At 38.5% G+C, this 22965-nt stretch overlaps 1 protein-coding gene across 1 annotated transcript in view; it reads left to right on the top strand.

The window, feature by feature from the left end:
* Positions 1–22965, top strand: part of DROSHA (drosha ribonuclease III) — a 153334-nt gene that overhangs the window by 64471 nt on the left and 65898 nt on the right. The window contains exons 15-18 of the mRNA XM_004385219.2: positions 5528–5697; positions 11709–11833; positions 13715–13814; positions 15235–15342. Of these exons, the coding sequence (XP_004385276.1) occupies positions 5528–5697; positions 11709–11833; positions 13715–13814; positions 15235–15342 (503 nt within the window). The remainder of the gene's footprint in view (positions 1–5527; positions 5698–11708; positions 11834–13714; positions 13815–15234; positions 15343–22965) is intronic.

The raw sequence follows: 22965 nt of genomic DNA, 5'->3' as shown, positions 1-22965 counted from the left end.
ATTTTGCAAAATAATTTTTCAGCAAATTGGTTTTTGGAAATTGCCCCATTTTAGAGCTGCAGCTCTCAGGTACAGCTAGCAGAGGGCCAGATGTAGGGAAGATTCTCTCAAAATTTCCAGGGTGGCAAGTGTAGTTTGAGAAAATACCAATGGATACTTCTTAATGTAACTTTGAGGAACCCTGGTAGCGCAGTGGCTAAAGCAATCGACTGCAAACCGAGAGGTTGGCAGTTTGAAACTACCAGTGGGTCCTCGGGAGAAAGATGTGGCAGTCTACTTTCGTAGAGATTTACAGCCTTGGAAACCCTGTGGGGTCTCTATAAGTTGGAATTGACTTGACAGCAGTGGGTTTTTGAATGTAATTTTATGTTTGGAAAATTAAAAAAAAAATTAACCTGTTTTCTTAACACACGTTTAAGAAAATAAGGCTGTGGTAAGACATCTCAGTAGGAGTATACAGAAGAGATGCTGTTACTGTCTCAGTGTAGGGAGAGGACATGGTGTTTTGGTATTTCTTAAAATTGAGTAAGTGTTCATACAGGTTGAGAAATACTCGTTTAACCAGCCATATCCTTACTACAAATTCCCTACCAATCCCCTCCCTCGCCTGCCAAGTAATCATATAAATAATCAAGCAGCATACACTGAGAGAATTGGGTCTCTAAGACACAGTTTATAAAGTCTGTCAGTTCATTAGTGACTGTCCAGATTCATTCCCTGAAACACAAACTCCAGTTCTTCCCAAATAATGAACCGTTGTCGCTGTTCCAGTGCCCGTGCTGGCAGCATTCCTGCTAACCTTAGCTTACCCGCTCTAATGTCTCATTTATATGGTGTCCTATTTACCACAGCCAATGAGATAAAAATGACTTGCGAGCCCTCAGCGACATAGTTCCATAAATCCCCAACATAAACATGTAGCAAAACAGACAAACCAAAAGAGCCAATTCATTAACATTAGTGAATTCATGGGAGTCTGAGAGCAAGTGGCTGTGTTAGTCATGCACTTCTGAAAGTCACTCCACAAATATTTGTGGGGTGTCTTTTTTTTTTTTTTGCTAAACTGGATGCGAGGGATACAGTCCCTGTCCTCATGGGTTCTGGTAGGACTGTCTACTTATATTTCCATGGTGATTGTACCCCAGTACCAAAGTGGAGCAGAGACTTAAACCCCTACCCAAGCCAGATTATCTGTTATGAGATTCTGTTTTTTTTCACAGTGGTAAATAACTAGCTTTTAAAGTTGTAATTGCCATTTATATATTTTTTATTATTCTGGTTTCTATGCTGATATACTCTGTCCTGTAGGGTCGCTTTGAGTCGGATTCGACTTGACGGCAGCTAAGTTTGGTTTTTTTTTTGGGTTATGCTGCTGTAGAACCCACTCCACCTTCATCAGTAGCTTTGCACCCAAACCAGGTAGTCATATTCTTCTTATAAGCATTTGGCGGCTTCCTTTCTTTACCTTTCGGGTATTCCTTTCCTAAATTGGACAGTGCCAATGCCATACATTACCATAGAGTTGGAGCCTCTTTAAGAGACCCTTGGCTTATAGGCTTAAATGTTCTCCTCTTCCAGTAGCTCCTTCTTTAGTCTTTTCACTTTAAATTCAGTGCCCCTAGTCCATTTCACTTTTATCTGAAGCCCCTGGGAGTCAGTCAGCACTAACTGCTTGGGCAAAGATTCTGGTGCTGTTTTGTATGCCCGGATTCTTGTATATTTGCATCCATCCTAACCCCATAAAATCTCAATCTATTTTCTAATCCTCATAGCAAAGCAAAGGAGCACAATGGTTAAGCGCTGGGCTGTTACTGAAGGGGCAGTTCAAACCCACCAGCCACTCCGGGGAGAAAGATGTGGCAGTCTGCTTCTGTAAAGGTTTCTAGCCTTGGAAACCCTGTGGGGAGTCTACTCTGTCCTGAGTTGGAATCAACTCAACAGCATACGACAACAACATAGCAAAATAGCACTCTACTCTTGATGATGTTTTATACTCCTTATAAGCCACAGTTCTCTTAAGTAATCTCACCATATGGAGTGACTACAAGCCAAGTACTCTTTTGCTCCTTTTTTGGTTCCTAGTGAATCTAGTCAGTGTGGTAGTTCTTTCCAAGCTCTCTAGGTTTCTTTATTCCTGCTATTCAGTATGGATATGCATGCGGTGTACAGTCAACATATTCTAGCCTTAGAATTTCTATGTCTACCTGCTGACCTCAAGTCCCCTAGAAGCAGGGATTACTCAGACTGATAGATAGGCATAATGGGTTTGCCAGGCTCCTTGGCAAATAGGAGAACGTCATTGATTGAGGAACACATATCACATGCAGGTGGATTGAAATCTGTTTTGAGACAGACACTGAGAAATACGTCCCCAACCATGGAAGTCTGTTAATCAAAGGTGACTGTTTGGTTAAAGGCAGGTGCTTTGTGATGAGACATAAAAAAAGTTCACTGCAGTGAACGATAATCTGCATCAGTAGACAGAACTTGTCCTCATGTGAAGTGACTGTATTTTGTAGTTGGGTCATTTCTCCTCGGACAGTGATTTTTGTAGTGGTTCAGCGTCTTTGATGACGAGAACTCTATTTTCAGAATGTTAGCTGCCACGATTCCTCTAGGAATCATTGTGATTAGTCATCGTTATCCTGTATGCTTCTTGAGGGCTGAGAGGTTGTGGTTTTCTTCTCATTGTGACATGGAACTACTCAGTGCCTGGCCCATGACGGTGAGAAACACGCTGCCACCTCAGAATGAACCCAGAGCTCTTGGCATGCTCGGTGAAACTTCGCGTGCTCTGGTTTCCCTTCCGCCTCTCTCACATGCTCGTCCTCACTTCACCCATCCACACCAGCCTTTGCAGTTGCTGTAACACGTTTGTCCCCTCCCACTTCAGGGCTTGGGCTGTTTCTTCCCCTGAGACACTCTTCACCCAGGTATCTGCATCGTGGGCTTCCTTGCTTCTTTCAAGTCTTTGCTCAGGCAGTACCTTTTCAAAGATGCCTTTCCTGACCATCCTTTTTTTTGTTTTTTTTTTAATTGTGAAACTCACATAAAATAAAATAAACCATTTTGGAGCATACAGTTCAGTAGCATTTAGTGCATTCACAATGTTGTATAACCATCACTTTTATCTAGTTCCAAAGTATTTCATCACCCCAAAAGAAAACCTTGTGTCCATTAAGTAGTCACTCCCAGTTTTCGCCTTTCCCCCCAGCCCTGGCAACCACATGTGTTACGGAGTTGATTGTTACTGTCTCTTTCCCTCCACTGCAATGTAAGCTTCAAGAGGGCTGGGACTTAGACTCTTTGGATCACTGCTGTGTACTCAGGGCCAGAATAATGCCTGGTATGTGATAGATACTCAGTTTGTTGCCCAGGACTGGTCAGTGTTCTGTTCTGTTGTACATAGAGTCACTATGAGTCAGAACCAACTTGGTGGCACCTAACAACAACAGATACTTGAATGAATAAATGAATGCATGGCTACATGTATAGTGGCTATTTAGCAGCGATGCGTTTTAGTCCCAGTGTAGTATCTTAGATTAAGAAACGTGTCAAAAGGAAGTTTTAATCTTTACTCTCCACTTGTTTAGATATCTAGGCCTGTCCAAGTTCTTAGACCACAATAACTCATATTAAAATATTTTATCTTCTGTTTTCTAGTACCCTAAACTCCTGGGTGCCATTAACTCCTCTGCCACAGACAGGGCACCCTCATTTGTGCTGTCTCATCCCCACCATCTTGTGCTTTTTTTTATTATTTTTTTATTGTACTTTAGATGAAGGTTTATAGAACAAATTGTTTCTCATTAAACAGTTAGTACACATATTGTTTTATGACATTGGTTAACAACCCTATGACATGTCAACACTCTCCCTTCTTGACCTTGGGTTCCCTATCACCAGCTCTCCTGTCCCCTTCTGTCTTCTAGTCCTTGTTCCTGGGCTGTTGTGCCCCTTTAGTCTCGTTTTGTTTTATGGGCCTGTCTAATCTTTGGCTGAAGGGTGAACCTCAGGAGTGACTTCATTACTGATCTAAAAGGGTGTCCAGGGGCCATACTCTTGGGGTTTCTCCAGTCTCTGTCAGGCCAGTAAGTTTTTCTGTGAGTTAGAATTTTGTTCTACATTTTTCTCTAGCTCTGTCCGGGACCCTCTGTTGTGATCCTTGTCAGAGCAGCCAGTGGTGGTAGCTGGGTACCATCTAGTTATACTGGACTCAGTTTGGTGGAGGCCGTGATAGTTGTGGTCAGTTAGTCCTTTGAACTAATCTTTCCCTTCTATCTTGTTTTCTTCATTCTCCCTTACTCCTGAAGGGGTGAGACCAGTGGAGTATCTTAGATAGCTGCTCACAGGCTTTTAAGACCCCAGATGCTACTCACCAAGGTAGAATGTAGACTATTTTCTTTATAAACTATGTTATGCCAGTTGAGCTAGATGTTCCCTGAGACCATGGTCCCCACAGCCCTCAGCCTAGCAATTCTGTCCCTCCGGGAGTTTGGATGTGTCTATGGGGCTTCCATCACCTTGCCTTGTACGAGTTGTGCTGGCTTCCCCAGTACTGTGCATCTTGTGCTCTTGATTCCTTGTTTCTCCATGAAGTGTTTTGCCCTGTACTACTGTTTCTATTATATCTAAAGACCCTGTTTCTATTATATCTAAAGACCCTAGTTGTCTTCTAAACTTTAAGGGCTCTTGTCTGTCCTTTGGGTGGGAGTAGGAAATGCAGAGGGGTATAGAGTGCTTGCGAATTTTGATCCTGAAGCTAAATCCAAAGAGAAAGCAGAACTATATGAACCTCACATTAATGGCTACATTAAATGAATGTCTTTGGTTCATCAAGTATCAGATAGATTGGCTTTTTCCAAGGTAATTTGTTGTTTTTATCCTCTGTGCTTAGTGATCTATGCTCTATTAGCCTCAGAATACTTGGTATTTTTGCCATGTGCTGAACTCCATAATGATCTTCCATGATATTAATACAGACTCTCCAGCTCTATTCATCATGGCAGGTGCAGCACATTAGCACCAAAAAATTAGACCGTAATGCAACAATGACTTATTGAAAACATCCATGTATATCTCATAAAAGCTTAGAATTTAAGACAGTAATATTACTTCTCAAGAGCCCTCATCTGTTACCCTAAAAGGAATGATAAAATATTTAAGACATAACATGGTTCTGTAGATTATAAACTGGTTCTTTATGCTAGGTGGTTTTCAATTTATTCAGGTAGGCCCTTTTTTTTTTTTTTTATTTCTTTATTCACACTTCACAAATGGAGCTTTTTATCACTTATAATGTTGTTGTTGCCATTTTAGTAAATGAGATGGTTTATGAGCACTGTTCATCAAAGAAACGAATGGCTTTCTAACTATTTGGCACCTGATTAAACGTGTAAAATTAAAATTACCTTTTATAAATGCTTTTTTTTCTCCCTGTTGTCTTGCTTTCCCTTATTCAGTGAGTGATTTGCTATTGATTGAATAGCCTTTTCTTTTCCCCCCTCCCTCTCCACTCCCACTCAAGATGGAGGCAAGGAGGTGCTGTCCATGCACCAGATTCTTCTGTATCTGCTGCGGTGCAGCAAAGCCCTGGTCCCTGAGGAGGAGATTGCCAACATGCTTCAATGGGAAGAGCTTGAGTGGCAAAAATACGCAGAGGAATGCAAAGGCATGATTGTTACCAACCCCGGAACGGTATGTTCTGTTGTTTACACATTCAGAGACTGAACCACCTTTTCCAGGTTTGGATATTTCACAAATAACATTAAGAGAACATTTAAAACGCTTCTAAGTATTCATCGATTCTTATCCTTTGGGTAATTTTTCCTCTAAATATTTAGTAAATAAGAAGAATTATACAATTTAGACATGTTTGGTAGTAAATTCACCCGATTAGTAAATTTATTCTGTTCATTTTGGAGAATTTTGAAGTTAAAAATTTTAGATATGTTAAAATCTGATTTTTTTTTTTTTTTATAAAAGCAGTATATCTTTACTATAGAAAATTGGGAAATAAAAATAGAAAAACTGCTCAAAGACAATAAAATTATCCATAATTTAATTCTCTAGAGATTATTCTATTTACTATTCTAGCCTTCTTAGAAATATATTTTATACTGTTTTGAAAAATTTTCATCATACTATTGAATATTAATATTCAGGTTTTTCCTCCTCCTCTTCCAACACCAGCAACAACAAAATTATCATTTTTCCCTAGTCTTAAATTTCTTTAGGAGTGTAATTAAAAAAAGGTACATAAGTTATTTAAATAAGCCGTTATTGTGTACCTACATTGTTTCCATGTTATTGCTATAATAGATACTACTGTGCTGAATGTGTATGTGTGTGGAGGGTGTATGTATGATATGTCTGTAACTTCGTGTATGTGTCCATTTAGCTTTTTAGGAAGAAGACCTGTGTGTGAAATTAGTAAATTGAAGGTATGCACATTTTTAAGGCTTTTGCTAAAACAAACCAAACCCATTGCCAAGGAGTTGATTCTGACTCATAGCAACCCTACAGGACAGAATAGAACTGCTCCATAGGGTTTCCAAAGAGCAGCTGGTGGATTCAAATTGCCAGCCTTTTGGTTAGCAGCTGAACAGTTAACCACTGCGCCACCAAGGCTCCAGAGGCTTTTGATGCATATTGCAAATTGCTTTCTAGAAGGGCTGTAAATTTGTACTCTGACTGGAAGTATATGAGAGTACCAGTTTCTTCATATTGGTTATATTAGTTTAAGAAATCATTACCAATTTCAGGGAAAAAATATTATCTAGTTAATGCTTGCATTTATTTTGGTTTCTACTAGTGGAAATTGATGTTTTATATGTTTATTGGCCATTCATATTTTTGTTTGATAATTGCCTGTTAATATCCTTTGTCTCATTCTTTATTACTTCTTCCTTTTATTAATCCTTTGCCATAATTATTATAAATTATAAATAATTATTATCAATATTTTCCATTTCTTTTGTTGGCTTCTTAAATTTTTTGTTTTAAAAATTAACTTCTTAGGTTAATTTTTGAAGTTAAAATATAAAATTAAAAGCAAGGAATTGAAAGATAGCTAGTTTCTCTTATAAAAAATGCTGTGTTCAATATCAGATAAAGAGATTTTTTTCTAAAATATGTTATTGTTTCATAATATAGTTATATGTTAGTATCTTATAAAATTTTGTGGAAATGGAGAATTAAAATTCGTATAAAGAAACAGAGTAATCTATTTAAACAAAGCTGTTATTTTTAAAATGCTGCCAAATTGTTTAATAGCCTTGATTCATAAAAATAAAAACTCTGTATCAACTCTTTGTAGCATGACAGTAACATCTGCACAAACAAAATGTTGCTATTTGCAAATAAAACATTCCAGTTAATACTGATTATTTTAAACAAATCCAGAAACTGAAAGTGCTTAATATGTTTAAACATAAAAGTTGTTTAAAACTGAGAAATCATATAGTTCTTGCTTTGTTACACAGTTAAATCACATAAATAATCGTTAGAGTAATTTTAAAATATATATAAATAAAAGCATATGAAGACTGTAAATTTTATTTTTCTCTTCTTAACAGTTGTATATATTTACATTTCTTCTGCCAGTTTTAGAGCTGTGTTAGAAAACGGAGGGAGTGATAGTGGTGGGAGACATACTTGTATCTTGGTTGGTCCACTTGAAGATTCCCATGCTCTATGGTGGATATTTTGGGAGCACATTCACCCCAAGGCTTGCTTTCACGGCATAGTTAAGTTTTCCTGAAATCCTAGAATCAATTGGGGAGCTTTTTAAAAAACTAGGGATGCCCTGACCCCACCCTGTATACTCCAGACCGTGGGACCCAGGAATCTGTAGTTTTTTAATCCCCAGGAGCTTCTGATTCATTTATTGCTTATTTTTGAGCCAAAGGCATAGTGACATTTGCCCATCACAATCAATGCCCATGGAAACAGCAGTGAAGAAATCAAATGATGTATTCCATTGGACAAACATGCTGCAGAAGACCTTTCTGAAATGTTGAAAAGCAAAGATGTCACTTTGAGGACTAAGGTGTGCCTGACCCAAGCCATGGTATTTTCAAATGCTTCATATGCATGCAAAAGCTGGACAATGAATAAGGAAGACCAAAGAAGAATTAATGCCTTTGAATTATGGTGTTGGCAAAGAATATTGAATATAGCATGGACTGCTAGAAGAACGAACAAGTCTGTCTTGGAAGAAGTACAGCCAGTATGCTCCTTGGAAGCGAGGATGGCGACACTTCGTCTCATATACTTTGGACATGTTATCAGGAGGAACTAGTCCCTGGAGAAAGACATCATGCTTGGTAAAGTACAGGGTGAGTGTAAAAGAGGAAGACCCTCAACGAGATGGATTGACGCAGTGGCTGCAACAGTGGGCTCAAACATAGCAACAGTTGTGAAGATGATGCCGGACCAGGCAGTGTTTCATTCTGTTATGCATAATGTCACTATGAGTCAGAACCAACTCGATGGCACCTAACAACAACACGATTATCTTTCAACTAATGTTCGTTGATTAACTACTGTGTGAGCCAGATACTGGTGAAGCTTATATTCTATATATGATACTTGCCCTGGTGAAAATGCAGGGCATATACATATGAAAGAAATCAAGGATGAATTGTTGAATCAGTGGACCAACCAGTAAAGCCTGTAGTTTTATGTATATATAGGAGAGATCACTGGGCCAGGCTTGCCAGGGATGCTTCGTGGAGGAGGTAAGTACCACAGTGAGATCTTTAGGTATTGTCATGATTAAGAGTACGTACTTGAGATGGTATGAGGCCAATTTTGAAGATGATAAGGAAACCAGATTAGTCAGGATGAGAGGTTTATATTGGGACACAATCGGCAATAAGTTGAGAGGTAGGTTTGGAGCCCTGGCGGAGCAGTGGTTAAGAGCTCGGCTGCTAACCATAAGGTCGGCAGTTCAAATCCACCAGCTGCTCATTGGAAACCCTATGGGACAGTTCTTCTCTGTCCTATAGGGTCCTATGAGTTGGAATTGACTCAACGGCAATGGGTTACAGGTAGATTTGGGTGCGAGGTTTTGGAACACGTTGATATTAATCCTTTTTTAATGTTACCTAAAGATAAGAAGTACAGGTTACACATAGTTCAAGGTAGACATGATAATATATTTCATCCTCTATAGTACTTGCTTTGAAAGATTGCCCAATGGTAAGAATATTGAGAAATGTATTAAAATTTTCAAGCCATTATGGTGACACTAAATACTTTTATTGCTGCAGGACTTAAAATAATGAATCTGCATCTGTAAGCACTTGTTTCGGCCAGGGAATACCTTTTTCATTAGCAAGAATGTTTTTTATTCTTATACAAAAGTGGTATGATAGATATTGTAGAGTGTAATCAAAGACTAGAACTTATTTACCGCCCCCCCCCATAAATTCAGAGGTAGTATAGATATTTTCCACCACTTATTTGTCAATTTTTCAGACTGTAATGGTTTGAGTGTTGGTATGATGCAGGAATCTATGCCATCGGTATTTCAAATACCCAGCAGGGTCACCCATGGTGCACAAGTTTCAGCAAAGCTTCTAGACTAAAATTAGGAAGGAAGGACTGGCAATCCACTTCTGAAAATTAGGCAATGAAAACCTATGGATCACAACAGAACATTGCCCTAGTCAGTTGCGTTGGACATGGCATTAGATGGGATCACTGGAGGAGGACATCATATTTGGTGAAGTGGAGGGCCAGTAAGGGCAAGGGAGATCCTAGGTGAGATGGATCGGCACAATAGCTACATCAATGAACTTGAACATGCCAGCAATCGTGCCGATGACGCAGGACTGGGCAGTGTTTTGTTCTGTTGTACATGAGGTTGCCATGAGTAGGAGATGACTCCACTGCAGTTATCTATCTGTTGATCCCTCTATCTATAAATGATTTAAATCACCCTTTCCTTTAATGGTACCATAGCATGGTGTTTAAAATCATGGAAACATGAACAATTTAATAACATTCTTCCATGCATAATTCTTTTAAAAATATATCCTACTGCTTTGAGTCACAAAATAACAAACAATTCTTAGAGCTAAATAATATTTTACTACTTTTGAGGGTCACTGAAATAATTTTATATTAAGTTACCAGCGACCAAAATTTTTTCCAGTTATTAATTTTGAGAGTAGAATTCAGCTTTTCAGTATACTAGTGAAATTTTGATTGTTAAATGGCATTGAAGTATTCTTTAAGAACTTTAGTTTGAGTTGGTTTTAATTACTATGGATAAATTTTTATACATCTATCCTCTTTGTCAGATGGCTGATTGGGGCTACAATTGTAGGTAGGGTGACCAACTTGTTTCCAGTTGCTGGGGACTTGCCAGTTTTAGTAGTGAAACCCCTCTGTCCCAGACCAATCGGGCCACCATCCAGACTCTAATTGTTGGACATTACTGGGGGACAGAATGAAGCTTATTGACTTCTGTGTGGATCAATTCTGCAGCTTTAGGCTCTAAAGCAGCTGAGCCAGTGACCCCACAGTCTGCTAGTAAGAATTGAGTCTGTAGTTAGGGACTGCCCTGAGAGTTGAGTACAAGCAAGGAGGCTGCTAAAGCATGATGTTGTTGTGTGCTGTCAAGTCAATTCTGACTCATAAGACCTGTAAAAAAACTCGTTGCCATCGAGTCAGTTCTGACTCATAGTGACCCTATACGACAGAGTAGAACTGCCCCATAGGGTTTCCAAGGGAGCAGTTGGTGGATTTGTACTGCCGACCTTTTGGTTAGCAACCAAGCTCTTAACCACTGTGCCACCAGGGCTGTATACTCTCCATGATTTTACCATCTTTTTGCAAATTTAAGCTTTCCAGGTGAAACTTATTTCACCCGGGTCCCTTGTATTTTTCTGACTTTAAAAGGAACCAGCCATTCACTTCTTCCTTTATTAGACATGAAGAAACAAGCCTATGAGGGTCTCTATTAAAATACAGAAATGTCCTACATGGACATAAGAGAAACTGAATTACAGCAAAACCTCCGAAAGCCTGAACCTGTTTAAGGCGGAAACCTGTCAGAGAAGGAAAACTAATATTTCCCACCAATAGAAAAGTGGTCAGCTGAACCCTGTCAAAGGTGGAAAACTTTCAAGACCTGGAAAAACAAGGCAGTCCCGTCTCATGGGTTTCACTGTGTCTGACTTTTGTACTGCCACGGCTTCCAATTCTAGGATGTAGAATTAATGGAATACGCAGGGTGCACTGTGAACTAATGGGAAAAAATAATTGTATAAAGTCATCTGTGCATCCTGAGTAGAAGTACGCTGTTCATTTGAAAGGTGAAATGAAAGCAAAATAAGCCAGCATGTTTTCCCTGTGATGTGGAACACTTCCCCTGCGCCTTTGGAGAGGTTAAGGAAAAGTTATATCTGACTAGGTGTCCTTTTAAAAGTTTAATTTTTAAAGGTTTCTATGTGGGCTGCAAAAAAGGACAAACTCATTGTTCATTATGCCAAATGGCACAGATTCATTTACAGAGATGACGTTATAGTTTTTATATAGTATAGCTGCTATGATTAAAGGGTTTTAAATGACATATTCCGTTTAGGGACGAGGCTTTCCTAGGGAAAAAAACCCGATCACTTTCTTCTCTCCTTAGGTTAAAGCGAATGCTTAAAGACTTCTTATGGGAATAAATGGCTTTGATTTTTTCTCTCTAGAAACCAAGCTCTGTCCGCATTGATCAACTGGATCGTGAACAGTTCAACCCTGATGTGATTACTTTTCCGATTATCGTTCACTTTGGGATACGCCCTGCACAGTTGAGTTATGCAGGAGACCCACAGTAAGATATTTCTCAGTGTTTGTCTTAGCCACTTTCACCTTCTACTAACAGCTGCATTAGCAGAGGAATACCTTTCGTGAATGGTTTTCTTTTTAAAACTTAAGACATGAAATGAGCCACATATCCAAATGAAACAAGTTTTGGTAGCTCTTAAAGAATTATTTTCTCTGCATATTTGACTATAATAGATTATTATTCTACAGATTATTGTTGGCAATTTTGGTCAACATGAATCCTGTATGTTTTTAATCTTTAAGAAACGTCTTCTTTATACATCATTATTATACTAATTAATGCTATTATTTATGTTTTCAGTGCCCTCTAGAGGAAAGGAGCACCATGTTAGTTCCTAGCACTGTTGAATTTATTGCAGAGCTCGATTTTGTGGGCATCTTAGCAAGAGCTTAAGATCATATGCACAGTCAAGTGTTGTGTTGGAAAGAGAAGCCATGACTTCTCACTCTAAGAATTGATATTGTTACTTAATTCACCTGGGTTTTTCCACCTGGCATGTTGATGTTTTTTGGAGAGAAGATGAGGATGTGTGGGACTGGAAATAGCACCATTATTCTCTTCAGGGTTGTTTGAACTTCCTGCTTTGGTAAACAAGCAAACAAGAATACCCAACAGTTTCTTGACTTAATATTTTTAAAAAGGAGGCATAGTGGGAGAAAAGGGCATGGGAGATTTTCAATTCATAAATACAATTCTGGCTGACATATATTAGAAGAGGCTAAAGGGTTTTGTTCTTTTTTTCCCCCCTTTGGATAAAAGTATGAAGCATTGAACCAGGCACTGTGTAAGTACTGCTTTCTTTCCTCCATTCTCTAAAAAATTGTTATCAAAAGGAGGCCCAGCTAAGGCCCAGAAAGGAGCTGTTTGAATATGGCAGAAAATCTCTTGAAAATCCCTTCTTGTCAGCACATTGTTAGTAGAATGTGATGAGGCTGTCGTGGACTCTCAGATGGCAGAACTGAATTGGTAAAGGACTGCATATGCTCTTCATGCCCAGGACGGCTTGACAGTATCCTTTAGGTTGATCCAGGGCTGTCACATATTTGGCTACAATGCATGTGCTTATTTTTGTCATAGTGAATGCAGATTGGTATACACCATTTGTCTTTTCCTTCCTCCAGTGGAAAAATGGCTACAACTGTGGAACTTGGGTATTGGCATAAATGGGGTTCTCTATTCTCACACTTCAGCTTTCACTATAGGTAGTTCAGAGACTGACAGAAACCAAAAAACCAATCATGTTGCCATCCAGTCGATTCTGATTCATAGTGACCCTGTAAGACAGAGTAGAACTGCCCCATAGGGTTTCCTAGGCTGTAATCTTTACGGAAGCAGACTGCCACATCTTTCACCCATGGAACAGCTGGTGGGTTTGAACCACTGACCTTTTGGTTAGCAGCCAAACGCTTAATGACTGCGCCACCAGGGCTCCTTAGAGACCAGCAGTATCCTTATTAAGTTAGCAGCTTTTCTTTCAACAAACATCAGAAGGTACACATTTAAATAAAAGTTGTCACTTTCAAAGAGATAACAATGAGAAAAGGTGCCTGTTTCCATTAGTTAAAATGGTTTTATGTGTTTTCTTTGGAATTCTTTCTACAGCACTAGATTCAATATATAGGTTACACCTCATGTTCAACCAAAATAGGTAATAATCAGCTTAATCACCAGGTTCCAGATGACTCTTAGTCATCTAACCACTCATCCCACAAAATCACATCCTTCCTTAGAATGAAGCTTTGCTGTCATTAAAGATCTTCAAAATAATGTAATTATGATCAGGCAGGTCTATTGAAACAACTGATTTTATTGCACTTTAGATTCACCTTCTCTTTGTCTGAGTTGTCTGGCTGTCCTTTTTCTTAGGTATCAGAAGCTGTGGAAGAGTTATGTGAAGCTTCGGCACCTCCTAGCAAATAGTCCCAAAGTTAAACAAACTGACAAACAGAAGCTGGCCCAGAGGGAGGTAGGTATTGAGACATTCCTCAGTGATTAGTGGTGATACACTTTAGGTTTATTTCAAGATTGTTGCATTAGCACTACACTTCTAGAATTAGGTGGAAAAACATAAAAAAAATCATACTTTACTCCCCTGCCCCCATTATTACACTACCTTCCCCCTGCATTTTTTAGTTTCTAGGGGAATATTATTTCCTGCTAAAGTGGCCAGCCAGTTTTTTATTGGATTACTACCGAAGGGAATCAAGTGTATCTTTTATAGAAATGGAATAAAATTCAATAACTTGCCAAACCAGCCTTTTATCATTAATTAAACTACACACAACACCACATTGGGTCTTACTCATATTTCTCAGTCTTCAAGTGGTAATCGATTGCCTTCCGTATGTCTGTCAGTTTAGTGGGGTGAACATCTTTTGTAAGGTTTATATCCCAAATTCCGTATTTCTTTACTAGTGAATAGTGTTATCCATTCCAGAATGACTTGTGTTTTAGTTTTAATTTTAAGAATAAATGTTTGAGTGTCAAAATAGATTTTTGCTCAATTAAGTTTTACTCTGCTGTGGAGGTGTTAAGAGCAAGATTTTGAAGCTGGGGAAAAATGTTTGAATTCCAGCTTTCTCACTTACTGTGACTTGAGCCAGTCAGCCTCTACATGAAAGAGGGAAAAAGGTGGTTGTGTGGGCTCCTGAAATACTCCATTTAACGTCCTTAGCATGGATTTGGCCTGTAGTGGGAACTCTGTAAATGGTGGAGGTTATTGTGTTGGCAGTAGTGGTTGCTGGTATTCTTATGAATCCCCACTAATAAAAAGACATAAGAGGTTTTGGCTGAATTGTGTATATACAAATATAAAATTATTTTTAATCAGTTATTTAAAGGACAGTAAAAAGGAAGAGTTAATTCCTGATGGTGTCTCACAGGAGTTTTGCATTATTGTCTTTTTAATAAGATGTACCCCTGCTGCAAGACTTTTCATAAGGGGTTTGCAGATTAGAAGGCAATTTTCAAAATTATGTGGCGTGCAGGTTAATTTACTTATTGCCTTTCTTAGATGTAAATGCCTAACGTAAGGCTTGATATGAATATGATTTTTACATGCTGATTTCAGATGTCCCAAATACCATGTTTTGTGTGTGTGTTTTTTTTAAATCAATGAAAGGGTATATTTGTTTGAACACATGAGAATGGTAGATTTGGTTTAGATTTTTTAAATTTAGTTACCAGGAAGGACTGTCATGTACTCAAGGCTTCGAGCACCTTGACCTTCATTTCAAATAAAATATTGTAAGTATGCATGAAGAAGTTTGAGTATCTGAATGTAAGGGTGATATTGAATGAGTCCAACTTATTTTCTAATGCCTAATGTTTGGCTTAACAGTTCTTTACAACTCTTGGGTTACTCATCATAATGAGTTCTTTTCTAGGAAGCACTCCAAAAAATACGGCAGAAGAATACAATGAGGAGAGAAGTAACAGTGGAGCTAAGTAGCCAAGGATTCTGGAAAACTGGCATCCGTTCTGATGTCTGTCAGGTGATGACGTATCTGAGAACACAGTTATGCCTGTACATCTCTTCCCTAAAAAGGCATCTGACATTGAAACTCTTCTAATTCTGACAAGTTTCTTTTCTGTTGAACATAACTACCTTGAGGCTAAATCAAACACCAACTCCAGATTGTTTTCTCTCTTTTGGGTTTTGTTTTTGTTGTTTTCGGGGCTGTTTTGTTTGGTTTTGTGTGTGAGTAGGGGGTGGTGCGTAGGGAAGCTAACTTAGTAAATTCAGTCTCTTCACTTTGGGTGAAAACAAATCTTTCAGATGTGCCTACATATTTGGAGCACATGTATAAGAGCTTATACAAAAGAGATAATTCACCAGCCGTACAGGCAGACTCCTGAAAGCAGTGTGTACAAACTTGCCAAATTGATAACTAAAATTTATATTGCAGAGAACTGAAAGTATTATTGAAAAGATCTCTATAAATTTCATATTTGAGCCAAATGACAATATTTTTTTTCCTTGGGTGAACTCAGTAGAGATGACTAACTAATAAGTATCTTGTTTTCTCTATGAATGGAATTTATACAGATTAGAGATCCCTAAAAACCAGCACATCCTTTGGCTCTTCACTTGAATCTTTTGTCACTATTGATATTAGTTGCACTTCTCGAGAATTAGTAGATGGAAATGAGTAGATAGGCTGGGTCAGGTAATGCAATTTGCCATGTTCAGCCTCTGGTGGAGTACTTCCAAGATTCTACCTATCTGCTTTGATAGTGCCATATGTTGTAATAATAAGTTCAGGTCACTCTTAGATGTTCATCTCATCATGATAAGTTTTTTTTTTTTTTTGCATCAATGTTGGTGTTTAATTAAAAAGTGGAGTTTAATCCTGTGATTAAAGGCATTGCTACGTAGTTCATTTACCAAGTGATGTCAAAAGCAAAACGTTTTTTGCTTAAGATGAACTGCTGTTAATTGAGTATTGCTAAATAGTTTGAGAATAATCACCTATAGTGGTAGCCAGTTACATCCATCAAACCCTCAGTTATTTTGCCAATTGACCAGTATTTTTTACTGTAAGTACTTTCAGATGTGGATATTTTACTTTGGTTGAAAGGGCCAATTGAAGCCACCTCACCAAGTGTTTCTGTTTGGTGGTATTTCTCCAAAACCAACATAATGCCACCCTAAGGGTAGACATCATAAGAGCAATGAACAGAATATTAGAAAATCTGCACACAGTTGGTGGTCTCAGGGATAAGGCAGAGTTGATTGTTTAAAAGAGCATGAAATCATGGTGCCTTAAGACTTGGCAGGAACCTTAGAAATCTTCTAGTACACAAGTTTTTAAACTTGGGTTTTTAGTTAACTTTGAAGGACTTTTTTTTTTTTTTAAACAAAACTCTTATGGAACCCTAATATTGAAAAGAGATTTAAAAAAAGAAAAACTACAGGAAGCCCCCAAATCAAAAGGGAAGAAGAGGCTTGGCATTTCTCAAACTCAAAGAAGTGAAGAAAAAATTCAAACCTTGAGTTGCAATTTTGAAGGATTCTTTGGGCAAAATATTGAATGACCCAGGAAGCATCAAAAGAAGATGGAAGAAATACATGGGTTGTACCAAAAAGATTTGTTCGACGTTCATCCATTTTAGGAGGTAGCATATGATCAAGAACTGATGGTATTGAAGGAAGAAGCCCAAGCTGCACTGATGGCATTGGCAAAAAACGAGGGTCCAGGAATTGATGGAATACCAATTGAGGTGTTTCAACAAATGGATGCCGCACTGGAGGTACTCCTCATGCCAAGAAATTAGGAAGACAGCTACGTGGCCAACCAACTGGAAGAGATCCATATTTGTACCTATTCCAAAGAAAAGTGATCAAAAGAAGGTGGAAATTATCGAACAATATCAGTAATATCACATGCAAGTAAAATTTTGTTGAAGATAATTCAGAAAACAGTTGCAGCAGTACATTGATGGGAAACTGCTAGAAATTTAAGCCATATTCAGAAGAGGATGTGGAACGAGGGATATCATTGCTGATGTCAGATGAATCTTGGCTGAAAGCAGAGAATATCAGAGAGATTTTTATCTGTGTTTTATTGACTGTACAAGACATTCAACTGTGTTGATGTGGAACCTGTACATAGAACAAGAGGCAGTCATTTGAACAGAACAAGGGGATACTGCGTGGTTTAAATCAGAAAAGGTGTGCGTCAGGGTTGTATCATTTCACCATACTTACTCAATCTGTATGCTAAGCAAATATTATTATCCGAGAAGGTGGACTATGTGAAGAAGAACGCAGCATCAGGATTGGTGAAAGACTCATTAACAACTTGTGATATGCAGAGGACACAACCTTGCTTGCTGAAAGTGAAGAGTACTTGAAGCACTTACTGATGAAGATGAAAGACTACAAACCTTCAGTATGGATTACACCTCGATGTAAAGACAACAAAAATCCTCACAACTGGACCAATAAGCAACATCATGATAAATGGAGAAATAAGTTCTCAAGGGTTTCATTTTACTTGGATCTATAATCAACACCCATGGAAGCAGCAGTCAAGATGCATTGCATTGGACAAATCTGCTGTAAAAGACCTCTTTAAAGTGTTAAAAAGCAAAGATGTCACATTGAGGACTAAGGTGCACCTGATCCAAGCCATGGTGTTTTCAGTCGCCTCAGATGCACGCGAAAGCTGGACAAGGAATAAGGAAGACCGAAGAATTAATGTCTTTGAATTATATATATATAGTGTTGGCAAAGAATATTGAATATACTATGGACTGCCAGAAGAATGAAAAAGTCTGTCTTGGAAGAAGTACACCCAGAATGCTCCTTGGAAGCGAGGATGGTGAGACCTTGTCTCACATACTTTGGACATGTTATCAGGAGGGACCAATCCCTGGAGAAGGACGTCATGCTTGGTAAAGTAGAGGTTCAGTGAAAAAGAGGAAGATAGTTGATGAGATGGATTGACCCAGAGGCTGCAACGATGGACTCAAACATAGTAATGATTGTAAGGGTGGCGCAGGATCAGGCAGATGTTCCGGTTGCTGTGAGTCAGAACCAACTAGATGGCACCTAACACCACCACCACCAACAGTCCTCGGCTTATGACGGGGTTCCGTTCTGACAACTCCGTTGTAAGTCAATTCTGATGTAAGATGAAAACCTTTTTTTCTTTTTTTTGTGGTTTTTCATTGTTACTGCCTTTTATTATCAGTATCTTTATAAGTCTGATCTCTGAACATCTGAGAGTGAACATCTGCTAATAGATAACATCAGCAAATTACATACTGTAACATTGTATGTAGTACATATTACTAACAGTAAGGTGTACACACACACATACAGTAAGTGGGGTTCATCATAACTTGAATATGTCATAAGTTGGGGACTGCCTGTATCTGGTTGACTGGCAGGGATGACGTCGAGGGAATATCCCCTTGTGCTTGATTTCTCTCCCACCCTGTGTGGCAGTCCCTCAGACAGTATTGGTTCATTGAGCACAATTTTTTTTTTTTTTTAATATTGAACCCCTTTTCCCTTCTTTTGGTAGAGCAGACTCTGGAAACCTGAACATTTAAAACAGAGAAAAATGGGGCTCCCAAATATTTGCACCTGTTAACTCTTCTGTCCAGAGTCCTGGTAGCTCAGTGGTTAAAGTAGTTGGCTACTAACTGAAGGGTTGGTGGTTCAAATCCACCAGCTGCTCTGCAGGAGAAGGATGTGGCAGTCTGCTTCCATAAAGATTTACAGCCTTGGAAACCCTATGGGACAGTTCTGCTCTGTCCTATAGGGTCGCTGTGAGTGAGAATTGACTCAGTGGCAACGAGTTTGGTTTTTGGTTTTATTCTTCTGTCTAGAAGATTTTTACTCTACTTCCTGTTTGTCCTTCAAGACCCAGATTAGGTCCCTTTCTCTGTTTAAAAGCATTTTACTTAGGAGGCTTGAACCGTGGAACTTTAGTTATAGACTTCTATGGCACATACACCTACTATTTTCTTTCCCTGTGTATGTGTGAGCTTTTTTTTTCCTTCTATTTTGCTAAATGAGGTGTTAATACTGCAGTTTTTGTGTTCGTAAGCTGTTTCTCTGTCTTACTCTGGCTCCTCAGCTAGATTAGAAGCAGCTTGAGAACTAGGTTATCTTGTCCCTCCATATATTATGCCCTACATTCTGTTTTCAGGTTTTTAGGCGAAAGCACTCAGTCAGTTCCTTTGACTAACTGCTGGAAGAAAATTGATCCTGACTTAAAAGCCTGCAAAGGTGAACACTTCATGATCTAATAATAGTTCCTCCCTCTGTGGAACTCTCACTCTTCCGAAGAGAACTGCCATCTGTTTAAAAGCCATGCTTCCATTCTCTGGTTCTCCTAATGGAAGTCTTTTTCAGATTTCAGGAAAATTACCCTCACATGTAAATGACTTGATAAAGAATGTAAATTGCTGCCTATGAGTTCATATGCTCAATACAGAAGGAATTGCTGTGTGGTTTATTTAAAAAAAAAAAAAGTCTGCAGACGAATGAGAATATGAGCTAGCCAGCCACATGAGAAGACACTGGAAGTAGAAGCAAGAGAGATCAGAGTGCAGTGGCAAGGGGACCTATTAGACTCCACACCCCACCCCCCCGCCACCATGCTTTGGTAAATAGTTCCTTACACACCAAAACCAAATCATCCTGGAGGCATTCTGTAGCTCTCAGCTATAGGTAAGGGAGCCCTGGTGGTGCAACGGTTAAGCGCTCAGCTACTAATGGAAAGGTTGGCAGTTCAGACCCACCCAGTGGCTCCGCAGGAGAAAAGACCTGGCAATCTGCCCACATAAGTATTACAGCCCAGGAAACCCTATGGGGCAGTTCTACTCTGTCCCGTAAGGTTGCTATGATTCAGAATCGACTCAACAGCATGCTACAGCAGCAGCCTTAGGTGAATGGATAAAGTGTTTATTTTGGCATATTAAATATTATTTTGTCATCAGTAGATATTCTTGGAGTTATGAATGTGAATTGTTGATTATTTTTCTTAAGAATTTTATTAGTGTTGAGATGTATGTATGATATAAAACCAGAACCAAACCCATTGCCATTGAGTCAATTCTGGTTCATAGCGACCCTATAGGAGAGGAGAACTGCCCCGTAAGGTTTCCAAGGAGCGGCTGGTGGATTCAAACTGCCGACCCTTTGGTAAGCAGCTGAATGCTTAACCACTGTGCCACCAGGGCTCTATATATGTTCTATATGTATATAAATACACACATGCACATTTTTTTTTCCTATTGGTTTACCTGCAATGAGCTTAAAATATCGACATATAGAATCACCACCTTGAGAGAATTTGGTAGTGCTACTCATCAAGTCATTGATATAGAGTAGAGGATCAGCGAAAAAGAGGAAGACCCTCAGCGAGGTGAATTGACACAGTGGCTTCAACAATGAGCTCAAACATAACAGCAGTCATGAGGATGGCATAGTATGGGGCAGTGTTTCGTTCTGTTGTACATAGGGTCGCTGTGAGTCAGAACTGACTCAGTGACACCTAACAACAACAACTCATCAAGTCATTACATGGGAGCAAACTAGTTCAAATTTTAAATGCAAAAACCCTAAAGTCCAGCAAAAATGACTTAGAGGAGATTGCCAAGGGTAAATTAACTTAGCAATGTTAACTGTCTTTGGGCTCAAAATGAGTATTTTTGCAATGAGTGTTTTTTGTATGTTTATTCTTAACTCTCTTTCCAGAATGATTTTAAGGTAGTAATTTTTCTCGTAAATACAGGGTTAATCAAACAACATGACTGTGCAAGCTCCACTGTGCCATTACTCCGTTCAGTGTCATGTGTTTGAACTTCCAGTGCTTCTCCTTTAGCTTTCTCTTGGGCTGTCTGATTGCATATCAGAGGTCAGACAGGCTTCCTTCCTACTGATACATCCTACAGAAAACCTTTGATAAACATAGAACTTCTAGATGCATTTTAGCTAAGAGTTATTCTACAGATATTTTATCCTCTTGCTTCCAGGAATTTTTATGTATTAAAATTCTCAGATATTTTACATGCCCTGCACAAAGGTCCTTAACAACACTTGCCCTTAAATTATACGTTTTGGTTGAATTTTATTACCTTAAAATCCCTTAGGTAAACGATCAGAATAGAAATAACAAGAATGCAGACATGTTGTGAAAACTGTAACCAGTGTCACTGAATAATATGTATAGAAATTGTTAAATGAGAACCTAATTTGCTATGTAAATTTTCACCAAAATCACAATAAAATTTTTTTTTTTAAAAATTGCTTAGGTAAACAGTTGAGACAACAAAGCTTTTCCCTCTAGTTCTTTCGTAATGAAATCAGATAAAATTTCCTGCTGTGTAGTATTAATGAGTGAACCTCTATGAATATATTTTGGAGACTATCTTTGCTCTTATCTCTGGGATCAGGTAGTAGTTTTTTATCCCTAGAACATGTATAGTCCATTGCACAGGTGACAGCCCACAAGTCATAAATTTTAGATTTTTTAAAATTGTTTACTTTGTCCTTAATGATTTTGGTTATAAAGATTTTAATGATATTTAATAAAATTTTTAGCTGTTTTAGAGATACATAGTGTCTTTTTGTTTTGTTTTTTATAAGTAATATTGGTCTGCAACTATAATTACATAATTTCTTATTCTAGAATAAATGTTTTCATTTGGTGTGTATTCCTCAAATACGATGACAGGTGGCATATAATACATACAGTTTGTGAATGAAAACATTCAAAACAGATGAATTTAATATTTTGATAATGAAGAGTAAGAATCTGATTGACCAAGGAATAACAGTTAAGTGAAATTATACACTGGATACTTCGAATAATCCTGAAGCCTATGAACAGATAGGCTCAAACTTAGCTTTAAGGGGAAAAAGGCTGAGTGCCTCTCTCAAATCCTTAGAGGTGTTTCTGTCTTGTTTGGTAGTTCACTGATACAAAACCTACTGTTCGTTAGTGATAATTGCTAGTAGGCTGCTGGCAAAAACTTTGTGATTCTGGCTGGCTGCTGCAGGAGATAAAACTGTTGCGATAAATCTTAAGGTGGAATTATCTAAATACCAGCAGCTCAGCCTGCAATTACATTTTCCCCAACCAGAGAAGTTGTCACGAATTATTACCAGGTTCAAAAATTCTTCCTGATGCCCCAACCAGTGTTAAGGGGATTGAAAACCTATGGGTGGGTCCCGTGACCTGTAACCGTATGGAACTAAATGCAGACTGGTCACCATGTTTTGAGAGAAATTACTGAAGAATTCTCCATCTATTGATGCTTGTTAGAGTGAATTCTAGGTAATATGGAAGGAAAAAAGCAGGAATCAGAACCTGAATCTGAGGATGAAAAAGACAGTATTGTCACTCAGAAGAGAAAGAAAAGCAACTTGTTGCTACAGGATCTTTACTTTTAAGAATGGGGTTTTGCACAGTAAGGTGTAATTGGCATCCTGTGATTAGCTGAGGAGATGGTCCATGGAAATCAGTGAACAGAATCATGAGAATAGAGAATGGATATATGTGACCACAGAGATGTTGAAAAAGGAGCAAAGAATCTGTACCATTATGATCATATAACCAGTTTGAGGTTCATGCAAAATTGGGGGACAGTATATG

This window comes from Trichechus manatus, unplaced genomic scaffold, assembly GCF_000243295.1.
Source record: "Trichechus manatus latirostris isolate Lorelei unplaced genomic scaffold, TriManLat1.0 scaffold00135, whole genome shotgun sequence".
NCBI lineage: Eukaryota > Metazoa > Chordata > Mammalia > Sirenia > Trichechidae > Trichechus > Trichechus manatus.
This window is presented reverse-complemented; position numbering and strand designations above follow the sequence as displayed.